We start from the raw sequence: 18,710 nt of genomic DNA on the forward strand, positions 1-18,710 counted from the left end.
GGATGTGTTGAGGGCTCGGGTTGAGGCGGGCGGTGCCGTTTCAGTAACCAGAGAGAGGAGCAGGAGGTTGCAGGAGGTCAGAAAGGCAAGCTGACGTGGGTGGATACAACCACAAAGAAGAGGACACCCCGAAGGCCGAGACTCACGCCGGCACAATCACATCGTCTCTCCTAGCCCGGGGGACGTCCTGCCAAAGTCGGTGCAGTGGCCAAGATGAGGATTCACTGCGGGACTCACAGGACGGACTAACAATGGGAGACACACAAAGGACTACACAGAGTCTGTCACCGGCAGAGCAGGGTCTTTCATTCAGCTCATGACCCCTGGAAGTTACTTACAAACCAGGAACTACTTGGACTTGGTGGATATGTCACTTTTAAGGAGCGGAGGCAACGAGTTGGTAAAACTGAGAGACATAAATCTGCAGCTGTTTTTATTTTATTTACCAGCCTTAGACGCTTAGACGCTGTTTGTCTTTCCACACACAGACATCAGCCTCTTCCCTGCGGAGGATTCAAAAAGTACTGTAACGTCAGCGAGCTCCGATGGCTGAGATTCCGACTCCATTACTAGATCGTGTTTTGAAGGACTGTGGTTTGTCTCGCTGTGCGTTATACAACAACTTGAGTGTGTGAGGTGTCCCGGCGGCAGATCAGATGAAGGACAACGGAGACAAGACATGAAAACTGTTGTGGATGAGACGATGCTGCTGCAAATCCTCATCAACCTGCTTTAGCACACTCTTGTTTAGATGATCTGAGACATCATGCCACCCAAAAAAGGTGACAAAGCTGCCAAGAAAGGCAAGTCAGAGGAGCCAAAGAAGGGAGGAAAGGATGATAAGAAGGGAGGAAAGGATGATAAGAAAGGGGGGAAGAAGGCTGAGGAGCCACCAGCTAAGGGGAAAGGGAAAGACGATGGAAAGAAGGGAAAGGGAAAGAAGCCTGTCAGCGAATCAGAGGAAGGGTCAGAGGAGGAAGAAGAGGAGATGAAGACTGAGGAAGAGGGAAGTCAGGAAAGCGAGGAAGAAGTAGTGACCAAAAAAGGGAAAGGGAAAGCAGCTCTGAAAGGTGCATCCAAGGCCATGGCTGTGAAGGGCTTTAAGGCTCCTAAAACTCCATCTGGAGACGAGGAGAAGGGGAAGATGCAAGGGAAGAAAGGCATGAGTGCAGTGAACCTGAAGAAGATGAGCGACGTCAACATCAAAGGAGCCTCCAAAGCCATGATGGGCTTCGCTGCAGAGGGACAGAAGAAGACAAAGACCCAGAAGACACTGGATGCAAGTTCTCAACTGAAAGGAGCTTCCAAAGCTCTGTCAGGCATCACAGGAAAGGCCTCTCCCTTCAGCATGCCCTCAAAGCAGCCGGACAAAACCAAACCAAAGAGGAACCTTAAAAGCACCTCTCGTCTCTTCCTACGTCTCTCCAAGAAAAAGAAACCGTCTGCAGGTGGTAAACCACTTCTAGGAACCAGCAAGCTCTTCTCTGGATTTGGGGCCAAGTCGTCCGGTGACAAGAAGCCAGGTCTGTCTGGCTTCGGCATGTTCGGTAAAAAAAATGAGAAAGAAGCCACGCCACCTAAAAAGACGATAAATCTGTCTGGTCTAGGGGGTCAGGGGAAGATGGCTACGGAGGCAAAGGGTCTAGGAGGGAAGTTTAAAGGCATGTTTGGGAAAAAGAAAACAGGAGCAGGGTTTAAGAGTAAAAGCTGGATGGTAGGAAGGATAGCTGCAGCAACCAACTGGTTGACAGGGAGGTACCTGACGTCTAAGAGCCAAGGTCAGCTGGGCGGACAGGCGGGAGGACGGGGGAGGAAGGCCCTTTCGATGGCGAGCAGAGGAACCAGAGGGAGAAACACACATTACTACAACGAGGCCTATGAGTATGTTGATGATGAGTATGGATACGAGGAAGATTACCCCAGAGGCTTCCAGAGACAACACACGACCTATGACCCCTACGACCCCTATGACCCTTACGGAGAGGAGATGGATTACTACGACGATGAAGAGTGGGAGGATGAGTATGGTTACTATGACGACGAGGGCAACTTTTACTACGATGATGAGTTTTACTACGACGATGACGTGGATTACTACGGCTACCCTCACGGCTACTATGACGATGAGTATGAAGACTACTACGGTGACGAAGGCCTGGACTACTATTACTATGGCGATGATGGGATGCTGTATGCTGTGGAGCCAGAACCATACGGTTACTATGGTGATGGCATGGATGGTTTCTATGACCCGTATGACCCCGTGCTGTATGAAGACTACTTTGACCACAACATGGGATTTAATTATGGTCTGTCAGATGGGATGGGTCATGTGATGGGCCTTGGGGTGGGCCATGGGGTGGGTCATGGGGTGGGCCATGGGGTGGGTCATGTGATGGGTCATGGGATGGGTCATGGGGTGGGTCATGGGGTGGGTCATGGGGTGGGTCATGGGGTGGGCCATGGGATGATGAATGGTGGCTATGCTGCTGTTTCAGGTCTGTTTAATGACCCAGCGCTAGGATACACTCAGTCTGCTCCTATCTATAACTCCTCCTACCAGCAGCCCGTCTACATGGACCCTGGACTGGACCCGGTTGACACTGGACAGCTCTATGGACACGAGCAGCTTTCTTACCCTCCAGCTGATGCATTTTCAGCAGAGCAGTTCAGGGTCCCCCGGCCCCAGGTGATGCTGTTTGGAAAAGACCGACTGGAGGTGGAAACCCTGCCACCACCTCCTGTTCAGTCTCAACCTTCCTTTCCCATGATGCATCCCTCCTCCCCAGCTCTGGCTCTCAACAATCTGGAGATGGTGTCAGATGTACATTATGATCAGCTGACACCCTCATATCATCCTGCACAGCCTCATAATCCCGCCACCATGAACCAACAACAGACCTCCATTATTCCTGGCTACGCCCCCTCGCCAGCAGCCATGACCATGCAACAGGAACCGTTTCCTACTCACCCTCCTCTCTCTGTAACTCCCAGTCACTTGTTCCAGTCTCCTCCACCACCTCAGTTTGCCCCTCAGATGTACCAAACACCCCTCCCACAGGAACCACAGATATTCCAGATGGGGCAAATGTCACCAATGGTTGCACCAATGCAGCCATTGATGCATTCACCACTACATTCACCAGTGGCTTCACCGAGGCTGATGCGACGTATGAGTCCTCTTCCATCTCCACAGCTGTCACTGAGGCCGGGGTCATTGAGGTCGATGGCGCCTCCATCGCCCCACTTCCTGCCACATCACATGGACTACCAAACAGGCTTCCAGTCAGACTCCCACTTCTCCCCTCGCCTACAGAAGCGGGGGCTCCCTCATCGAGCATCAATGGCTTCACCTGTCGACAGGCGAAGACCACCCAGCCCACCTCCTTCTCTACCACACCAGAGGAGGGGGATGTCAATAAGGCCTCAGCCATCTCTGACAAGAGGAAGGGCAGGAATGGGGTTGCGCAGGGCTCCCTCGGCTGTCCGACCCCAATCCCCACTTTCTAGCCCCCTAGCTTCTCCCCGAGGATCAATGAGGAGGAGAGCAAGCCCACCTCCTTCCCCAAGACTTTCTTTCAGACAGCAACCCCCTCCAGATGCAGTCCCTCTTCCACCTACCAGACCTCATCTGTTCAAAGGAAGGAAACAAATGTCTAAGATGAGGCGTTCCCCCTCACCGTCCCTACAAAGGCAGAGCCCCCCTCAGCCTGAAAGACCTCAGTCGCCCCTGCAGTCTTTCCGCCCCACCTCTCCCCGTCGTCCTCCCTCCCCTTCCCCATCTCGTGTTACCAGTCGACCCCTTCCCACCCGCTCGTCTACTCGCAGGATGAGAGGTGGTCCTGGTCGAAGTCACGTTCCCATGGGGGCAGTGAAACCCTCCCCAGCCAATCCCTATTTACAGCGACGCAGTAGACATGGCCCCCCTGTCACTCAGCAAGTAGCCCCATTCAGGTCCTCCATCCATAGTGGCCCTGGCCCCCCTTCAGGCACTGTAGCTGGAACTCCCATGTTAGCCAGGGCAGGCTCCCGGCCTACGGGGTTAAGGGAGTCCAAACGGATAGGTGCTTCTCAAGGAGGCTTCCACAGACCCGTGGGTAGGGGACAGCCACTAGTTCGAATGCCCCGAAGCCAGCCCTCCCTTCAGTCCAGGCAGTCATTCAGAGCACCTCCCGCGGTGCCTCCCATTCATCCACAGCCATCTTTGAAGCAGAGTGGTCCTCCTTCTCCCCAGCCATCAGTGCGTAGGCTGCAGAGTAGACCTCCATCTCCACAACCACTCCACCGTCGATCTCCTCTGCCCTCCCGTTCAGCCTCCCCCATGCATCCTCTGTCTCACCCACCCTCTCCTTTGCCCCCCAGGTCAATGAGTCGGCAGAGTCTGGGACCAACATCTTTTCAGTCTCTACTACCTCATCCCAGGCTCCCTCAATCACAAAGCATTACCCAGTACGACTACACAGTGATGGACCCAGGCCCGTCCCCGATGCTTACAAATGCTTTACCACACTCTCAGGTTGTAGGAGCTCACTTTCCTCCTCCTTTTCCTCCGCCAACCCCTTACCCCACAGGTGCTTACCCCTCTCCTTTACAAAGACCCTCCTCCCCCCTAACACAACATGCAGTCTACCCCCAAAACCTCCCTCAACAGGCACCTTTATCACCTAACATGGGACGCAGACTCCAGAACCCTTATCTGCAAAATGTCACCGACACCACACCTTTACAGAGAAGCCCCTCCCTCATACCTGGTGGCCAAGAGGTGATATCAGCTAATGTACAGGAGAGCCAAGTTGTGAGTCCATATGGCCGTTTTGGTATATCCAGTGTTTTGATGCAGAACTCCCAACTCCGAAGTGCATCCTATGCATCTCCTCTTCAACGCAATGCCAGCCTTTACACAAATGTCCTGTCGCCCCCCGAGGCTGAAGCTCCCCCCGCTACCTCCGTACTGTCCTCCTCACAGCTGTCTTCTGCTATGCTAAACTCTCAGCTACGTAATGCTTCCTTCACTTCACCTTTTCCACGGCACCTCTCCCCCACATCGGCTCCCTCTCCTGCTCCTCCTTCCACCCTGCCACAGCAAGGAGGTGGTAGAGGTAACTCCATTTTCTCTGGTGGACTGCCGACCTCCCAGATCCAGGGATCCATGTTCAAGCTTCCAGGTGGCACTTTGACAATGTCCCGGGGCCAGGTTGAGGCTCCAGCAGAACCTGGTGGTGTGGGCAGGAGTCTGTCACCCTCTGCTCTCTCCAATGCTCTGCTGAACCCAAGTCTACGCCAGGCCACATATCGTTTGCCTGATGGCACTCTGGTAACCAGGACAGAAGCCGCCCCTGCATCGTCCCCTTCCTCTTCTATGCTCTCCTCTGCTATGCTCAATGCTAATGTCCGTAAGGCCTCTTATCGATTACCAGATGGATCCATTCTGATGCGTCCAGGAGAGGAGGCACAGAGTTCTGAGAGTGTAATCTCATCACCAGGACTATCAGGCGCCCTTATGAATGCTAACCTGCGTAAAACAAAGTTTCAGCTCCCAGAAGGATCATCGCTGTTTTCACGGAACCAACCTCAACCTTCCTCTCCTGACACCTCCCCTGGCCTCCTCTCTGGTGCCTTGTTGAACACTAACGTCCGCGGTGCCTCTTACAGACTCCCAAACACATCACTACTGAGGCAGCCGGGTTCTGCTGATACCTCCAACCAGCGCGGTCTTGATCTTTCCAACGCTCTACGCAACCAGAACCTTAAATCTGCCACTTACCGTTTGCCGGACGGGACTCTCATGACCCGCCCTCAGCCCGCCCCTGCATCTAGAACACTTGACTTGTCCAATGCTTTAACAAAGAACCCAAACCTTCGTGGGGCAAACTACCGTCTCCCTGATGGTAATATAATGACACGACTTGGTGCCCCCAGCACCCCAGAACCGCGCTCACTTAACCTCTCCGGTGCTTTGCAGAACCCTCACCTAAGGGGGGCCTCCTTCCACCTCCCCTCTTATGCTGTAGTGTCACCCCAGGTGCAGGGGCCTGGCCCTGGACAGCACTGGGCACATGGTTCTGGAGCTGGAACACAAGATGTAGATGTGTGGGGGGCAGAGAGGGTTCTACCTCATGGGACAGTGCAGAACCTCAATAAATGGTCCATGTATAGGGATGGGGAGCTGCTGGACCCCCACAGCCTGATGGGACAAGGACACTTGGGGAATGAACCAGGGGAGTGGAATCTTAGCAGGGAGGGGGAACCACAGGGGAACTGGTTTGACAAGGTAATAAATCTGAAATCACACAACTGTCAACCTGTAGTTTAGGTTGTTTTGTTGCAGGGCAAAAATAAGTTGTTCTGGTCACAATCAACCGTAGAATAATTCATCAAAGAGAGAATCATATATATCATTATACATTATAATGAGAGCAGAGACCTGTGTACTTACACCATCATTACTGTTTTAGATGTACTCGATCAGAAGCATGCCCACCATGGCTCACCGGGACCAACGAGAGGAAGATGGTGTGGAAGACATGACACAGCTCGAGTAAGTAAACCTGAGGTCTGAGGCCCCATTAGGGGACACCAAAGATCACAGGGCTGCTCTTTTTCAGAGTTTGTTAAAGTTAAACGTGCACATGTTAAATAAAACTTAATAGTATGTAGTGGTTTGATTTGGTGCCGCTGGCTCGTGAGCTTATACCGGCTCCCTCTTGTTTTACTGTTTTATTAATGAAACAACATCAAAGAGCTGAGGACTCATCAGTTTTCAAAAAAAGACAGTCAGGGGGGAGTCTCCAGAGTTAGTTTAACACTGATTGAAGGTCAGAACCTGGACACAAAGATGTGGACCAGATTAAACATTAAGACTGAATATCTCAAACGATGGTTAATGGAGTCACTCGGTTCTGTAACATCTTAAATCACTTCCTGCTTCCTTCCAGGGAGATGCATGAAGCTGCCGTTCTGACCAACATCAGGAAAAGGTTTGAGCGAGAGATTATTTATGTAAGTATGTGAATGAAACCTCTGATAAACTCTGATTACCTGTTGTTAGCTTCACAGATTTCTCCGTCTCTGTTTGACTTTCCTTTCCTCCTTTGGTCTTTTCCAGACATACATCGGTAGTATTCTGGTGTCTGTGAACCCATACAGGATGTACAACATCTACGGGACGGACCTGGTGCTGCTGTACAAGGGTCGGGCTCTGGGAGAGAACCCTCCGTAAGTCAGGACCAAACCATGGAGACATAACTATGTTTAAATGAAATAAAATAGATCCAGTTCTGAAGTTTAAAGCATACCAACAACTACCAGCATCTATCAACTCAGACAGGAGCTGCTTAGTGTTTCTTTTAGCTAAAGGGAGTTGGTTCTTGATGCAGTTCTGTAGGTTTCAGGTTCTGGGTTCTAGAAAATGTCTTGAGACTATTTGGATTGATACTGACTCTATAAATAAAACGGAGTTAACTGTAGAGGATTAAAACATTCTTCTCCCTGTTCCAGACATTTGTTTGCCATAGCAAACGCTGCCTACTCCAAAGTGATGGATGCCAAACACAACCAGGTCATAATAATCAGGTAAGAGGCTCAGCAGGACGTAGGTAGGTCACGGTGGCATCGTGGTCCAGCTTTGACTCATTTAGTTGAATGATTGGATGAATCTCTGTGAAGGTTCCAGGTCATCCAGGTCACAGTTCCTCCATAAAAACTCAAACTTAAACTCACAAACCTGGACGTCAGCTCAACTTCATCAGCCCACACATGTTTAGTCCAGGAAGAGTCTCTCTGTTGGGAACTGATTCTGCTCCAGTAAAGATCTGCAGCGAGTTAAGGTTCTGAACATCTCGGTTCCTAAAGTTGTTGGTGATTAATGGTTCCTTACATCAGTTCCTGTGAACGTTAGAGCACGATGATGGATCTGTTGGTAGCGTGTCAGTAAATCCTAGATATTTTTATTTTGACATTTATTTCTAACAAGTTGTCTCATCCTGAACTTTGTGATTCCAACAGATTGAAGGTCTTGAATATGTAATGAGTTAGTACTTCCTGGTTTTCTTCATTTTTACAACTTTCTAATTTGGTGATGGACGGAAGAGCAACATTAGTCAAACACGTTTCTGATTGGTTGGAGGATTATCCAGGTGATGCAGAGGGTGGTGCACCACCCACACACAAGATAAGATAAGATAAGATAAGATAAGATCATCCTTTATTTATCCCACATCTTCAGTCTTTGTTCCAGCTGATGTTGCTGTATCATTAAAACCTCTTTAGTGGTGTAACGCTGACGTTCTCAACAGTCAGGTTTCCATCCACCGTTGTAAATTCATGAGAGTCTGTCTGTGGTTTACCTGCCGACAAACTCAAGACTGATCCATCGCTCACTTCTCCCACGCCCCATCTGTCAATCACAGGAGGAGGACACACACACACACACACACACACACGGTAGGCGTGTGCTTTTACGACCATAAAACACACAAACACCTCTACACACACAGCTGGAAGGAGACACCTGTAAGGAAAGCCCAGCCGGGTCTGGGCCAGGACCAGGTCAGGTTTCACAGGGATGTGTGTGTGTGTGTGTGTAGGTGGGTGTGTGTGTGTGTGTGTGTGTGTGCGTGTGCGTGTGCATGTGTTCAGGGGTAACTGAGGTCCGGTGTTCAGTGACCAGTAATGGTCCAGTTTTTAGCTAACTGGCCTCAGACCTGAAACCTTACGCTGGACTGGTAACGGTACCGGTGTCTCTGAGCACACACACACACACAACCTTCTCTTTCTATCTTTATGATGACATTCCAGTGTCATAATGCATCCCCTAACTCTAACCCTAACCCCTGACCTTCACCCTAAAACTGAGTCCGAACAGGTTTTAACCTTTAAAGAGTTCTCAGACCCAGAACAGTGTCCTCATAACCTTGGTATTCCTGAAGGCTTTGGTCCTCACAACACAGTAAAACACACAGCATTTAGTGGTGAGCTGCTGGCAGTCTGCGCTGAGACTGTTTCAGGTGGTTTAACACAAAAGTGGAATTGAGCCTTTGCCTAAAGTGAGATTAGTCTGCTCTCACTTCACTGAGTCACTTTAAACCAAACACTCCTGCAGCCTGAGGATCATTAAGTGATGAATAAACGGTCACACTGAGTCAACGTCATTAATTAGCCTGGCTTTATCCATTAGCAGCTACCCTTTAGACACTTTAGAATAAAGAACCAATATATGTGCATGTGTTTGGTCGGAACCCACGGAGGCTGGACGTCCCAACTCTGCAGACAGTTTCAAACCCTGGAGCCTCTGTCACATGAATACAGTCATAGAGAAACACCAACTCTAGAGTAACGTATATAAATATTTAAGAGGACTTACTAAAAACTAGGTATGAGATCAAGCTAACAGGCTAACAAGCTAACAAGCTAACATCACAGCTGTTAAAACCAACAGACTCAAATACATGACACCAGGAAACAGGAGCAAAACTTTACATGATCTCACGTTGACTGGAGTAAAAGTTAAAATGTTATAAAGACAAGAAGAGACCAGAGACCACTCGACTGAACGTGAAGCTACGCTGGTATCAGGACCGAGAGATACCTGGACCTGGAACCACAGCAGAAGTTAGAGACGAATGAAAACCAGAAACCTCCTCTAATGACTCGTCACTGTTAAGGACCTGAGACCTTTGACCTTTGACCAGAATGTGTCTGAGGACGGGATCTGGATCAAAACACTGACCTGAAGTGAGACGTTTAATCAGTGGGGTTGATTCTGGGATGAGACGTTAATATATAATAACACTGATGCTGAATGAACTAGTTCTAGTAATGAAGTGATTAGTGTCTCTGGTCTCTCTCCTCCTGTTCACTGTGAACTTAAATAAAACCAGGAACGTCTTTAATAAATGTCCACTCACTACAGATTAACTCCGATATATTCTTATATTGTCTTGCTGGCCCGGTTCTTCCTGGTTCCTTTTGGTTCATCTTGGTTCTTCCTGATTCTTCCTCCTCACAGTCAGGAAGGTCTTTCTTTTCACACTAGTGTCCCTCCAGTGTCCTCCTCTGTCTTCATACCTGTTGAAGCTGTCAGTTGTTCATTGTGTCTGTTTCCTGTTTCAGTGGAGAGAGCGGATCTGGAAAAACCGAGGCCACCAAACTAGTCCTGCGCTACCTAGCAGCCGTTCATCACAAGTGTAACCTTGCTCAGCAGGTACGTGAACACGACCGGTTCTAGTGTCAGGTGTGAACATCTGCAGACATTTAAAGGAGGAGGAAAGTCTCTGAGCGTCTGTGTTGCTTCTGTCTCTGCTGGCTCTCCTCTGGCTCTCCAGATTGAGGTAGTCCAGCTCCCTGCATGCTTTACATTTGACGTCTTTGTCCCAGGTTGCTGTGTTTTAACCTCTAAGCGATAGATGAGCCCGTTCATTCCCGTTGACTCGTTGCGTCCGTGTCCACAGATACTCGAGGCTGCTCCTCTGCTGGAATCTTTTGGAAATGCCAAAACTGTGAGGAACGATAATTCCAGCCGCTTCGGGAAATACATCGAAGTGTTTCTGGAGCAGTGAGTATGACCCAAACACTCAGACCTCCCTCATCTCATCTTAGACCTGCTCCTGTCTGAGTCTCCTGTCTTTCCCTGTGTGTGCAGTGGTGTGATCAGCGGTGCCATAACCTCTCAGTATCTACTGGAAAAGTCCCGCATCGTCTTCCAGGTGAGACGCCTGGACGCTGGCATGTCAGCTCTGTGTTTTGTCTGCGTGGACGCGTTGAGGTGAACGTGAGTTTGTGTTTCAGGCCAAAGACGAGAGGAACTATCACATCTTCTACGAGATGCTGGCAGGTCTTCCCTCACAGCAGAAACAGGCTTTCTATCTGCAGGGAGCTGAAACCTACTATTACCTCAACCAGGTAGACGACGCACAGTGGTCACAGGGTCTACTTTATTCTTCAGATCAAGATCCAGGTCTGTCCTCTGTCCTCTGTCCTCTGTCCTCTGTCTCTCCACACAGGGAGGGGACTGTGGGATAACAGGGAAGAACGATGCTGAGGACTTCCTCCGTCTGCTCTCTGCCATGGAAATCCTTCACTTCTCCCCAGAGGACCAGGCGGCCATCTTTAGAGTCCTCTCGTCCATACTGCACCTGGGCAACGTCTACTTTCAGAGACACGAGGTCACATCTCCACAGCAGCCTCTTTACGTCCCGCTGTGTCTCAAGTCTTTTATTTCACCTCCGTGTGTTTTTCTGTTGCACCGCAGGCCGACGGCCAGGAGGTGGCGTCGGTGGTGAGCGCTCAGGAGATCAGGGTGGTGGCCGAGCTGCTGCAGATCTCACCGGAGGGACTCCAGAAGGCCATCACCTTCAAAGTCACAGTCAGTATCACACGTATGATCCGTCATGTGATCCCTCATGTGTTCATCACGTTAAAGTGACTGAGTTTAAACTCTACAGATCTTGGTTTTAGATGTTTTCCTCATTTAAGATGTTTGTGGATGAGTTGAATTTTCTTTTAGTTCAGTTTAGTTTGGAGCAGCACCAAATGTTTCCTGCTCCACTAAATAAAATAATCATTAAACTACAAACTGAAGCAGAGACAAGTGGACGAGTAGAATTTTTTAAAGATGTTTCATCAGACAAAGACTAAAACTCATTTACAGAGAAACGAGGAACCTCTACTAGTCAGCTGACATTAAAAACACAGACAATAAAAACTAAACCAGATCATTTAAATCCAAACTGAGACAGAAAGCCCAGATTGTCCAGACGTCACTGACTCAATGTCAGATAATAAAACAGTCGTCGTCTTTCACTTCTTTAAAATAACAATAATAAATGAAAGAATGAAGAAGAAAAACAAACAGTTATTTAATGAATTTGATCAATAAATTAAAAACCAAAGATGATGAAGTTTAGTTTGTCTACGAGACGACGTCACTGAACTCTGTCTGGACTTCAGTTTGTGTCTCATTCATTCATTCATTCATTCATAATAATAATAATAATATTAATAATAATAATGTAGGTCACCATGAATCAGACATATCTGACTGTATTTAGAGTCTAGACTCTATTTAATCTATTTAATCTCTGACTCTTTTAGTTTGTCTTGATTTTATTTTACATATATATCAAATATAATCTTAATATAATCTTATATGTTATATGTGAGCTACAGTAGCTCCTGGAGATAAACAGAAATTCTTCTTTCTTGGTCTAAAACAGATTTTTATTTCATTTATTTTTTTCCAGAAGCGAAGAGATGAAACGTTTACTGTGTTTAATTTAACTTGTCTCCTCAGGTCAGGACACGTTAACGTTCTCAGGTTGTTTCAGACTCGTTGAACTAGAAACCTTCTCTGCATCATCGCCTGCTTCACTTTTTAATCTTGAGATGAAAAGCTTCAGTTTTCTGGAGGATGTGAAGCAGCTGTCATCCTCATCATCATCATTAATCTCCAGATCAGCAGCTACGAGGAAACAGCTGAATGTGAACTTTAGATGAAGATGAAATGATCACTGCTTCTTCTCCTCAGGAGACCATGAGAGACAAGATCTACACCCCTCTGACTGTAGAGAGCGCTGTTGATGCCAGGTGAGGTGAATACCCAGCATGCACTATGTGACAGTATCTGGGTGTTTCATTTCCTTTTAAAATGTTGATGACTCATCCTGCACCCGGGGGCGTGGTCTAATTTTGTGTCCAGTTAAATGCTTTCTTGAATTTTATGCCCATCCCCCTGAGCCTCTCCTTTAACAGCAGCCCAATCAGAGCACACGTTTCAGGAGGGGGCGTGGCCTCTATAGTTGTGTCTATAACAGGGAACAGCTGTTTCAGGACTTTCATGGATGAATTATGGAATGTCGTTTCCATGGAAACAACGCGTCTTATTCTGTGATGATGAATCTTTGTCCAGAGATGCTGTTGCCAAGATCCTGTACTCGCTGCTCTTCCACTGGTTAACAGAACGGATCAACGCTCAGGTTTACCCTCGCCAACACACACTCTCCATCTCCATCCTGGACATCTACGGCTTCGAGGTAAAGTTGGTCCTCAAAATGAGATTATTATTCATTTAAAACCTCAAATCAAATGATGACGCAATCATCCTACAGCTTCAGAACAACCAGTAGAAAATAACCTCAGTCACTTAAAGACTCCTGTTGGTGAATGACATGTTGCAGCGCCACCTTGTGGTCAAATCTAAACATCTAAAGATCAGTTTCATCTCAGAACAGTTTTATCAAAGTAACTAAACTAACTAAACTGATCTGAGTGGAGAGTTATCACCTGGAACCAGAACCTTCCCTCCTGATAAACCTCCACACACAGCGCTGCTTAAACGGTCCTGTGTCTTTCAGAAGTTTCTACATTTCTACATTTTATTTCTGGATCTGTGGGTTCCAAACTCTTTAGAGATGGTTCTGGAAACTTTTCCAGCCTGATGAGCAACAACAACTCTTTCTCTGAGCTCCTCAGAAAGCTCCTTTGTCCACAAACATGTGTTGTGAAGATCAGACTGAGACAAATCCCTGATTTATTGAAACTAAACCAGGAACTGAACCACACCTGAGTCTCATTACATTGATGGAAACACTTCTGAACACATGGACTCTGATTGGATCCTAGAGGAGCTCCTCTCTGATATGTAATATTAGTGTATTTTAGTCTCATGCTTCAGTTTGACTCGGTTCTTTGTCGACTTTCAGGATGTCTTGAGTCATTTTTATGTGTGTCTCTCTGTGTGTGTGTGTGTGTGTGTGTGTGTGTGTGTGTGTGTGTGTGTGTGTGTGTGAACAGGATCTGGCCTTCAACAGCTTTGAGCAGCTTTGCATTAATTATGCAAACGAGTACCTGCAATTCTTCTTCAACAGGATCGTATTCAGAGAGGAACAGGTGGGTCCACATCACACCTGCAGGTACACACACACCCGGCCACTTTATTAGGTACACTAGTGAAGTCGATCTAATCTGAATAGCATAGCCCAGTGACACAGCTGAATCAACAAACCGAAGCTGAACACCAGTTACTGTTCACTGTTTACGCTAGCGTACCTAATAAAGTGGCCTAGATGTTAACATGTTGTGGATGTGACTCAGGAGGAGTACGGCCGGGAACAGATCCCCTGGCAGGACATCAGCTTCAGTGACAACCAGCCCTGCATCGACCTGATCGCCGCTAAGCCTCATGGGATACTGAGGATCCTGGACGACCAGAGCAGCTTCCCCCAGGTGAGGAGGAGGAGGAGGAGAGAGCCTGAACAGAAAGAAACACATCATCTGAAATAATGTATGTGTTGCTCAGAATCTGATCATTTGTTGCCAGGCAACCGACCACACCTTCCTCCAAAAGTGTCACTATCACCATGGCAACAACCCGCTCTATCAGAAGCCAAAGATGCCCCTCCCAGAGTTCACCATCAAGCACTTTGCTGGTCGGGTCACCTACCAGGTACTCAGCTCCTCACTGACCCGTCGGTGGCTTTCTATTGGCCGGCGGGTCACAGAAGGAATCTGATTGGCTTAAATTCATGTTTTATCCATCAGTGCTGCTAGTACAGCAATGGAGACGGTACCAGTTACTGCATCAATCAATCAATCAATCAATCTGCTGAACTAACAGGTCTGTGGTGTCACTGATGCAGGTCAGCAAGTTCCTCGATAAGAACTACGATCAGGTCCGACAGGACGTCCTGGACCTGTTCATCCAGAGCAAGAACAAGGTGAGAGGACGGTCCCACGCCTGCACGACCTTCACTCTCAGTCACCTGATCTCATCCCATTAATAAAGTGAGTGTGTGTGCAGATGGTGTCAAACCTCTTCCTGGCTCACATGGAGGTCGTAGGTCAGCAGAGAGGAGCTCACGTAAGGAAGAGCAGCACCATCACCAGAAGGTACCAGGCCTCCACCGTCAGCAGTAAGTTCCAGCAGTCGCTGCTGGAGCTGGTGGAGAAGATGGAGAGGTACCTCGCCACTTTATAGAACAATGTTAGAAAGAAACGAGCTGCTGACTGACGTCTCCCTTCTCTCCTTTGTCTTTTTCAGTTGCAACCCTTTCTTTGTTCGCTGCATAAAGCCAAATAATATGAAGGTAGATCTTCTGACGGTCGTTTACGTACGTGTCAGTCCATACGTACAGTAACGTGTTCATGATCCGTTCTCAGCATCCAGGCGTGTTTGAGGATGAGCTGGTCGTCAGCCAGCTGCGACACTCTGGAGTCCTGGAGACCATCCGGATCCGCAGAGAGGGTTATCCCATCAGAATGCCGTTCTACACCTTCCTGTTCAGGTGAAGGAGAGGTGTTGACAGGCTGCACTTAAATCAGAGGCTGATGAGTCAGTTTTATGAAGATGTTCAATCCCATGCAGGTATAAGTCTCTGGTCGGCCTTCAGGAGCTCCCTGCTGCTAACGGAGACAACTGTGTGATACTTCTCAGTAAACTGTGTCCACTGCGACCGGGAATGTTCCACGTTGGAGTCACAAAGGTGAGAACATTCACGAGTCTTTCCCAAACTACAGAAACAGAACAGAACCATCTGGAGTCAGTAACATGTGGATGTGATGTGCAGCTGTTTCTGAAGGAGGACGTCTACCAGCTGCTGGAATGTAAACGAGAACGTTCTCGGGAACTGGCCGCTCTCACGCTGCAGCGTTACACTCGCATGTTCTTCGTCAGGCACCGCTACGTCGCCTTCCGCAGGAAGATCGTCGGCTTTCAGGCGTGGTCCCGCGGCTTCCTGGTCAGGTGAGCTGTCCTACACACATCCAAGACCCCAGGTCATCACTGCTCTACATGTGGAGTTTATATCTTATTCAGTTTGAGTGTTGGGCTTAGAAATGAGGATCTGTAGCCTGGTGACGATAGACTCAATAACTCCTGATCCAGAGATCAACTGGATCCTCCTCCAACCAAATGGAGACAGTTAGTTGTTTATTAATCTGAAGCTGTTCCACGGGACGTCCTGGATCATCGTCTTCAGTCTCTGTCCAGGTTCTGTTCCAGTTTAAAGAACCATCTGACCCAGTCCAGTCCAGATACACGGACATGTTCTGGACCCGTTTTATTGAGGACACGTTAATAAAACGTTCTCCAGAATCTGTCCTGAAAGTCTGAGCTGTCGACCCGTGTGGAGTCAGGATGAACTGTACAGTAGAAACGTTTTAATGAGTAAACGTCCCGTCCTCCAGGAAGAGCTACGTGAAGATGAGGAAGAGTCTGGTCAAGTTCCGCTCTCTGGTCCACATGTTCGTCAACCGCAAGCAGTACATCAAGGTACATGTGTCCTTCATGAATGATTTTATAAACGCTTTCAAATAAAAGTCACCCTCACGCAGCCTCTCGTTCTGTTTGTAGAGGAAGTTTGAAGCTCGGAGGAGAGCTGAGGAGGAGAGGAGGAGGAGAGAGAGGGTAAGACGATGGTTTAGTCAGACGCTAGATATGAATGAATGAATGAATGAATAAATGAATGAGAAACATGAAGTAGAGTTTCTGACCTACAGCAGGCCATACTGCTGATCACTTGTGTGTAAATGACTGGAGAATTAAAGTGAGTCAGTGTTTCAGGAGCTGACCAAGAGGGAGGTGGTCAACGTCACTCACCTGGTGATTCCTGCAGAGCTGGGAGCTTTGCTGCAGGCGGCAACAGGTCAGTCGTCATTATGATAATAATGATCCATTAGATAAATGTGTACGCCATTAAAGGCACCAAAACAATATGAACGATCCTCCAGACTTCCTCCAGACTTCCTCTAGACTTCCTGCAGAGACTTCCTCTAGACTTCCTCCAGACTTCCTCCAGACTTCCTCCAGTCTTCCTCCAGACTTCCTCCAGTCTTCCTCTAGACTTCCTCCAGCCTTCCTCCAGTCTTCCTCTAGACTTCCTCCAGTCTTCCTCCAGACGTCCTCCAGTCTTCCTCCGGACTTCCTCCACTCTTCCTCCGGACTTCCTCCAGTCTTCCTCTAGACTTCCTCCTCCAGTCTTCCTCTAGACTTCCTCTAGACTTCCTCTAGACTTCCTCCAGTCTTCCTCCAGACTTCCTCCAGTCTTCCTCTAGACTTCCTCCAGACTTCCTCCAGTCTTCCTCTAGACTTCCTCCAGTCTTCCTCCAGACGTCCTCCAGTCTTCCTCCGGACTTCCTCCACTCTTCCTCCGGACTTCCTCCAGTCTTCCTCTAGACTTCCTCCTCCAGTCTTCCTCTAGACTTCCTCTAGACTTCCTCTAGACTTCCTCCAGTCTTCCTCCAGACTTCCTCCAGTCTTCCTCCAGACTTCCTCCAGACTTCCTCCAGTCTTCCTCTAGACTTCCTCCAGACTTCCTCCAGTCTTCCTCCGGACTTCCTCCAGTCTTCCTTTAGACTTCCTCCAGTCTTCCTCCGGACTTCCTCCAGTCTTCCTCTAGACTTCCTCCAGTCTTCCTCCAGACTTCCTCCAGTCTTCCTCCAGTCTTCCTCTAGACTTCCTCCAGTCTTCCTCCAGTCTTCCTCTAGACTTCCTCCAGTCTTCCTCCAGACTTCCTCCAGTCTTCCTCTAGACTTCCTCCAGTCTTCCTCCAGACTTCCTCCAGACTTCCTCCAGTCTTCTTCCAGTCTTCCTCCAGACTTCCTCCAGTCTTCCTCCAGTCTTCCTCTAGTCTTCCTCCAGTCTTCCTCCAGTCTTCCTCCAGATTTCCTGCTTTGCTGTTGTAACTAACCTGAAGCGTCTGACCTTGTTCTCTCTGCAGTCAGGAGGCAGCTTCACTCCGACTGTCTGGCTCTGCTTCAGGCTCCTCACATCCAGGAGGAGGCTCAGCTCACTTTGCCTCTGGACATCAACAACTACCCCTTCTACCGCTACGTCCAGATCTACTTCAGGGTGAGAAGAGTATCACCGCAAAACCTCTTCTCTGCTCAGAGTGGTTTAGATTGGTTTGCATTTAAAGGAATCTTCTGTTGCCGTAGGAACCAAAGTTTGGGATGTTGACGGCTCCTCTGGAGTCACCTCTGACCCGACTAGAGGACGACCTGAGAGCAGAAGCTCTGGAGCTCTTCATCATGGTAGAATATGAGTTTATATTTTCGTATAAATCATTAAATTTATTAACTAAACTAGTTAAATTAGTATTTTATATTAATTTGATTTAGTTTAGTTTAGTAGGCCTATAGTTTAATTATTTCATTTCATTTATTTCATTTCATTTGTTTTATTTTTATTTTACTATATAGTTTTGTTTGATTTAGTTTAGTTTAGATAAATTTCATTATTGTTTAATTTATTTGTTTTATTTTTATTTATTTTATTCAGTTTAGTTTAGTTTAATTTGAATATTGATTGAGTGTTTTTTTATTCAGCTGTTTTTAAATGAACAGCTGTTAGACAGTCGGTCTGTGTGATTCTTGCAGAGGAAACATTTTCATTCTCACACCTTTCCTCTGTCGTTGAGAGACACTCACAGTTTGTCCTCTGTGTCCAGGTGTTACGGTTCATGGGGGACCCTCACCTGAACGGGGCACAGGAGAACATGTTTGGGAACTACATCGTCCACAGAGGCCTGTTGTCTCCAGGGCTACGGGACGAGATCCTGGCTCAGGTGGTCAACCAGGTGTGGAGGAACGTGAACACTGAGAACGCAGAGCGAGGCTGGCTGCTGCTGCTGGCCTGTCTCTGCAGCTTCGTCCCGTCGCCAAAGATGGACAAATATCTGCTAAAGTGAGGACTTGTGTCTTTTAGATTCATGTCAACA

At 48.1% G+C, this 18,710-nt stretch overlaps 1 protein-coding gene across 1 annotated transcript in view; it reads left to right on the forward strand.

The window, feature by feature from the left end:
* The first annotated feature begins 721 nt into the window (after nucleotides 1–721).
* The window catches only part of myo15aa (myosin XVAa), a 32,895-nt gene continuing 14,906 nt past the window's right edge, over nucleotides 722–18,710 (forward strand). The window contains exons 1-28 of the mRNA XM_084570818.1: nucleotides 722–6,271; nucleotides 6,456–6,538; nucleotides 6,936–6,999; nucleotides 7,106–7,215; nucleotides 7,498–7,572; nucleotides 10,111–10,201; nucleotides 10,449–10,552; nucleotides 10,640–10,703; nucleotides 10,786–10,899; nucleotides 11,001–11,162; nucleotides 11,249–11,362; nucleotides 12,524–12,582; nucleotides 12,905–13,028; nucleotides 13,789–13,884; nucleotides 14,089–14,220; nucleotides 14,315–14,440; nucleotides 14,634–14,711; nucleotides 14,795–14,952; nucleotides 15,035–15,080; nucleotides 15,154–15,278; nucleotides 15,359–15,476; nucleotides 15,561–15,736; nucleotides 16,180–16,264; nucleotides 16,346–16,399; nucleotides 16,556–16,637; nucleotides 17,712–17,842; nucleotides 17,929–18,024; nucleotides 18,441–18,676. Of these exons, the coding sequence (XP_084426944.1) occupies nucleotides 767–6,271; nucleotides 6,456–6,538; nucleotides 6,936–6,999; nucleotides 7,106–7,215; nucleotides 7,498–7,572; nucleotides 10,111–10,201; nucleotides 10,449–10,552; nucleotides 10,640–10,703; nucleotides 10,786–10,899; nucleotides 11,001–11,162; nucleotides 11,249–11,362; nucleotides 12,524–12,582; nucleotides 12,905–13,028; nucleotides 13,789–13,884; nucleotides 14,089–14,220; nucleotides 14,315–14,440; nucleotides 14,634–14,711; nucleotides 14,795–14,952; nucleotides 15,035–15,080; nucleotides 15,154–15,278; nucleotides 15,359–15,476; nucleotides 15,561–15,736; nucleotides 16,180–16,264; nucleotides 16,346–16,399; nucleotides 16,556–16,637; nucleotides 17,712–17,842; nucleotides 17,929–18,024; nucleotides 18,441–18,676 (8,408 nt within the window). The 5' untranslated portion in view covers nucleotides 722–766. The remainder of the gene's footprint in view (nucleotides 6,272–6,455; nucleotides 6,539–6,935; nucleotides 7,000–7,105; nucleotides 7,216–7,497; nucleotides 7,573–10,110; nucleotides 10,202–10,448; nucleotides 10,553–10,639; nucleotides 10,704–10,785; nucleotides 10,900–11,000; nucleotides 11,163–11,248; nucleotides 11,363–12,523; nucleotides 12,583–12,904; nucleotides 13,029–13,788; nucleotides 13,885–14,088; nucleotides 14,221–14,314; nucleotides 14,441–14,633; nucleotides 14,712–14,794; nucleotides 14,953–15,034; nucleotides 15,081–15,153; nucleotides 15,279–15,358; nucleotides 15,477–15,560; nucleotides 15,737–16,179; nucleotides 16,265–16,345; nucleotides 16,400–16,555; nucleotides 16,638–17,711; nucleotides 17,843–17,928; nucleotides 18,025–18,440; nucleotides 18,677–18,710) is intronic.

The sequence above is a fragment of the Chelon labrosus genome (genome assembly GCF_963514085.1).
Source record: "Chelon labrosus genome assembly, chromosome: 21".
NCBI lineage: Eukaryota > Metazoa > Chordata > Actinopteri > Mugiliformes > Mugilidae > Chelon > Chelon labrosus.